General features: G+C 36.2%; 1 protein-coding gene and 1 pseudogene across 2 annotated transcripts; both read left to right on the forward strand.

Annotated features, from left to right (window-relative positions):
- LOC118738701 (N-acetyltransferase eco) lies at positions 1 to 3,402 on the forward strand (the record flags this gene model as incomplete). 2 transcript variants are annotated; one of them, XM_036469611.1, is given in 4 exon segments in its annotated part: positions 1 to 1,473; positions 1,535 to 2,721; positions 2,785 to 2,909; positions 2,977 to 3,402. In XM_036469611.1, coding segments are annotated over 4 exon segments (2,889 nt in total). In that variant the 3' UTR covers positions 3,179 to 3,402.
- A 511-nt stretch (positions 3,403 to 3,913) lies between these two features.
- Positions 3,914 to 5,991, forward strand: part of LOC118739785 — a 19,315-nt pseudogene continuing 17,237 nt past the window's right edge.

Raw genomic sequence — 5,991 nt, forward strand, 5'->3', positions numbered from 1 at the left:
ATATTATTACGTCAAAGTTGGCGCGTTCTTTGGATATCAATATTGGTTTTATTTAACAAGTTCATTTATTCACATGTTTTTCGAGTAATATATTATAAATGGAGACACCTAAGAGTGCTAGGAAGCCAAAACCTGCTCGTAATCCAACACCACGACTATCTGAACGTAAGAAGAGTTTATTTGTAGATAGATATTCCACACTTGCGGGAAATGATGTGATGGAGGGAATCGAATTACTTGATCCATCAGATAGTAACATGGAAAATAAGTCTGTCATGACAAGGAGTATGCGTAGCATTGAACCTTCATTGCAATCGAATTGTTCAACCTCCATAAGTTTTCTCAGCGATGTGTCAATTGGAGTAAAAAGCTCTGAATACACGTCACCTTTACGAAGAAGTCCTCGCAACAATGTGAATAAGCAATCGGAGGGCACTCTTTTAAAACCTGTGGGTGGCAAGGAAAATACTCTGAAATATGCTGATTTAGAGAGTGCTGACGACCAGCTTCAAAACATGTTCAACAAATCGATGAGGATAACTTCGCGTCATTACGAAAATGCCAAAGCTGAGACACAAAAAAGAAACATTGAGCAAGTAAAAGAAAGTACGGGAATGAGTCCTAGAAGGAAAACTGCAAAATTTTCTATGAATGATAAGGAACTTTCTTCAATTTCAACTAAAAAGTTTTACTCTGCATCTCGACCAGGAAACTCACACTCTGAAGTACAAAAGCAAAGCTCTGTACTTTCTAAAAACACTAGCTCTCCTCCAACGATGATTAAAAATATTTCACCCCGAAGTCGTGGGCGTTTTGAACGTCGCAGTTCTGGGACAGTAAATATTAACAAAGGTGTAAAACACAAAATCCGACGACCCGCGCGCCCGAATATTTCAGGAGGAATCTATCGCAAGAAGCTGTCTTCTATAGAAATAGATCGAATTTTAGAGAATTTGCATAATGACAATTTAAAGAATCGCATTGCTTTAAACCGAGAAGAACGTCAAAATATAGAAAAGATACATAACATTTTTCGTTCTTGTAAAAATCCCATTGAAATGGCTCGACCGCTCACTGTTATATCTGGGATGGATGACACTAACAATAACTTGACGGATTATGTTTTGTCTCCGAGTAAAAAAAATAAAGAATTTAAAATTGATGAAATTGATGCCGATTTCTCCGACATAGATAGTATTTTCGATGAATATGAGGACCTGCCGAACGAAGAGGAAATCATTCCTCTCATTTCTCATCAGCCCGCCAGCATAGAAGCTGCATTAGGTGAAAGTGAAACTGAAGCAAGGACCACAACTCTGACAAAACGAAAGTTTTTCAAATCTGGTCGTTCTAACCATACACCAAAAGAAATTCATATAACCGATAATATCAAAGCTTCTATTTGCAATGGCAAATTATCTCTGATACCAGAAGAGAAAAAGACGAAAAAGAAACCAAAGCGACGCCCATCAAGTAAGTGCAATTACATTATACATAATTACATATTATATACTGAAAAAATTTATAATTTCAGCAACGTATGATATCACGGATGAACAAGCTACCGTTGAAGCGATTTTGAAAAATTTGAACGACACTGCCTATAATGATGTAGGTATTGATAAAGATATGAAAAGTATATCTAATTCTGAACAAAAACAAAACCATACAGCAGAGTCGGGTGTCATTCAGCTTGACTCTGATAGAGATTATTCAAATTTCCGTAAAAGGTTGCCGTATAACACAAATGATCCCTCAGTTGTGGAGCAACAGCATTTATTACTTGATTTCCTTATAAATAATAACATGTGCACAGAAGAAAATTTCACAATATTCATAGCAGATCCAGATAATCACAAAGAGGAAGCTGCACGAATTGTTGATCAAGTGTTTGTATTAGTCAATGAGCAGGATTACTATCGGCAGCGTATACCATATAACACGAGTGACTCAGAAATCGAAATGCAGCAACATCGAATGCTTGACTTCCTTATTGAGAACAATATGTGTACGGAAGAAAATTTTGACATTTTTATCGCGAATTATAACCTCAGACATAAAGAGGCAGATGAGATAATGGCTACTATTCGCAATCAAGGTAATGGAATATCATCCAGAAGTGATTTGAAAATTGTTTTATGTGATGACACGCAACCCAAGAAAATGATCACTGAAAATAACAATGACTCCAAAAATACGACAAGCAATATTGAAATTTCACAGGCGACCGCGAAAGTTATAGAACCTTCCAGTGGTGGAACCCTTTTGCCTTTACCAACTACTCATTCTGGGGACGACACTGGAGCAGCAAATTACCCTATATTTAATAAGCAACGGTGGAAACCAATACAGCAGCAATCTACGCGGAACTTTGCGCGATTGTGGAATTTAGGTCAGGGTACCGATCAATACCAAATCGATGCAGGTCAAACCGAATTTGGTGCTCATCAGTGTAAACAGTGTGGACTTGTTTACAGCATACACGAGCCAGAAGAAGAAAAACTACACAACGACTATCATGCGTCCTTGAACTTGTTGCGTTTTAAGGGGTGGATCGATGAAGATATTGTAGCTATTTATCCAGAATGGGGTGCAGATGGCCGTATATTACGTATCACAGAGACCTCGCATAGTCGACGACATGAACGCCTTGCTGATATCTTGAAGATTGTCGACAAGGAACTTGGATATTCATCTTATGTTATTCCACAAATTTTTGTTGTATGCTTCATATTTCTAACGGAAATGAATTTACCTAAAACATTTTATTCTTTATTTTCATAGGCATATTTGGCGGTACGAAAGTTTCAAATTGTAGGCGTATGTTTAGTCGTGCCACTCGAGAAAGCAAATAAATTTCTTAAAGTAAATGGAATGGATTGTTGCACCGAAGAAGTGTACCCAGCAAAGTAACTAAATTGCTTGGTATTAAAAAAGCGTTTGAACAAGCAAAATAATAATGTTTTATGATTGCAGATGTGGCATATCCCGAATTTGGGTGTCCCCTCTACATAGACGCCTGCATATAGCATCAAAACTAATTCATGCGGTGCAGCAGAACACGATATTTGGAGAAGAGATACCTCTTGAAAGAATAGCGTTCAGTTCCCCAACCGAAAATGGACGGCTATTTGCTCAGAATGCAACACAAATGGAAAATTTCTTGGTATACCAGTGAGACAAGTTATCAAGATCGATATTAATTTTTGTATAATATAATTGTGCAGCCCTTATATCACATTCTCATGATTGAATAATTGAATCATGTATCCTGCATAGCCATGGTACATTAATTACAGGTATTGTCTTCCCAGAGAGTTTTGCTTCACATCGAAATTCGTGCTCCCTTATTTTCATTTTGACTCAGTTCAATGTTGATTCTTTTCGTTTTGTTTGGCTTTGCTTTTTGTTTTCGCTCAATTTAATTTTTATAATTTTTCAAAACGAATGAAAAAACTTTTGAAATGCAGTGAGCCATACAAATTTTGAATATATTTACTAAGCAAATGTTTTTCATGCTTTTACAAATTAAATAAGTATCCCTTTTCCCTAGCAGTGAACCTTTTAGTGTGGGCAACAATGAAGTTTTTCAAATAATATACCTGTAATTATTGTACCATGATGCATAGCAATATTTTGTTACATGTTTCAAATTGAAGGTTTTTATTATACTACAAAAAATTGCCTTCAAAGTTCGTATTTATTTGTTTCTTTGCTTTTTTAGTTTATTAAAACAAAATATGTATGATTCTTGATTGGTATATTATTAGCTTAATTAATAAAAGCAAAATGAGTATGAACACTATTTAGAGAGGTCTCGCAAACTATGTGTTGTGTATTAGGAACCCTAATCTAAAGGCATGAAGTAAACGGTATTTTAACAACAGGGTGGATTACAACCCTGGTTCTTCCGATGGCAAAGCCATCCATAGCTTTAGATGAAGTGCAAAAAATTCGCACGGGCACACCAATCAAGGTAGGCGAACACTACCCTGCAAGAACAGTGACCATCATTTGACTGGCAAGGCTGATAGAGATTTCTGTCACTGGCTACCTACAAGTTTCTATCACATTCTAAAGGGCAGTGTGAAAAATCTGATGTAAACATTTGTGTACATATGATCTTCCGTCTTCCTCCAACTTATGGCCTTATATATTGGTCTCTTTTTAACCAACGCAAAATTTGCAAATGTGTTAGTAAGATAAATGAGAATTAGTCTGTTCCTTTGAACTTCGGACTAAAACCTGTGGAACTGTCAAACTACAATTTTACGCTCTCAAATGAGAGTAAAAGGAGAACAGATGCATAAGTGCATAGGAACGCAAAAAGCACTATTTCCTGTAAAAACGTCAGTCGGTTTGTTTACATGTCATTTGTACAACACTGATTTAGCTGAAATATCACTAAATAATTATTAAAATCTATACATATTCAAATATTTCGTTGTTTACTTCCATTTTTTAACAAATAAAAGGTTCTTAGCTTTCACCGCCTTCAGTTTTTATTTGCACATGTAAATCAGCTGATCGTTTGACACTTTTCATGAACTTACAGGAAAAAATACTCCGGACTAAATCCTGTAACTTCTGACTAGGAACAGTTGTTCAGTTACTCTCTCAAATGTGTTCCCACTTACAGGTTTTATGTCAATAGGAACGACTTCCTGTAAGTTCTGACTAAATCCTGTAAACCGGACTGCTATTGGAACAGACTAAATGTATTAGTTTCCATCACACAATTCTTGTAGGGTACCCTGCAAGAACAGTGACTATCATTTGACAAATCATTTGAGTGGCAAGAGTGATAGAGATTTCTGTCACAGGCTACCTACAAGTTTCTATCAAATTCTAAAGGGCAGTGTGAAAAATCTGATGTAAACATTTGTGTTCCGTCTTCCTCCGACTTATGGCATTATTTAGTTGTTTCTTTTTAACCAACGCAAAATTTGTAAACGTGTTAGTAAGGTAAATGAGAACCTACCCTACAAGAATTGTGTGATGGAAACTAACACATTCTCATTTACCTTACTAACACATGTACAAACTTTGCGTTGGTTAAAAAGAGACAACTAAATAATGCCATAAGTCGGAGGAAGACGGAACACAAAGGTTTACATCAGATTTTTCACACTGCCCTTTAAGGTATTGGCCCAATGCACGCTTGCTTTGCTTGCTTTGCTTACTTTAGTTTGCTTTGCTTTACTTTGAAGGAAGTGAAGTAAAGCTGCCACTAGGCCAACTTGCATACATTTTAGTAGATTTTAAAAATTGTTTGACAGTTCTCAAAGCCAAGCAAGCAAAGCAAGCGTGCATTGGGCCAATACCTTTAGAATTTGATAGAAACTTGTAGGTAGCCAGTGACAGAAATCTCTATCAGTCTTGCCACTCAAATGATTTGTAAAATGATAGTCACTGTTCTTGCAGGGTAACGAACAGTTGCAGGTGTATCCGCACAACCATCACCGTCTGCTTGCAAAATTTTACTATGCAAACGTGCATCACATCAAACTTGGCATAGAAACGGCATTGTGTAGTAAAAAGATAAATAAATGCCACACTTAAAGAACGTGCAGAAATCTGAGAAAAATGTGCCAATATTATCGAACACGAAGATCGACATGTGTTGAATGCTGCGGCAATTGTAGGGCAAGCAAAAATGCCACGGTTAATTGCCCAGTTACGTAAACATGCTAAACATGCTCCCTGCAGGGAGTTACGTTAGCTTATACTTAATTTGTTCTGTTTACGCGAACACTAGTGCTAACTATGAACTGTATAATTGGCTCGAAAAAAGCTAACTACTTGCGCGGGGCGATGGCTGCAAAAAAGTCAGACCTGGATACCTCTGAATTACAAGTCAACTAACTTGTACCTAAATACTTTTGGACATAAAATATCAATAAAAACATTTTGTTGATTTTTTTTTATTTTTATTATTTACATTTTTATTTATTTAATTTATATTCAACATTGCATATCCGTTTATTTGTT

This window comes from Rhagoletis pomonella, unplaced genomic scaffold, assembly GCF_013731165.1.
Source record: "Rhagoletis pomonella isolate Grant_MI unplaced genomic scaffold, Rhpom_1.0 Rhpom_scaffold_00005, whole genome shotgun sequence".
In the NCBI taxonomy this organism is placed as follows: Eukaryota; Metazoa; Arthropoda; class Insecta; order Diptera; family Tephritidae; genus Rhagoletis; species Rhagoletis pomonella.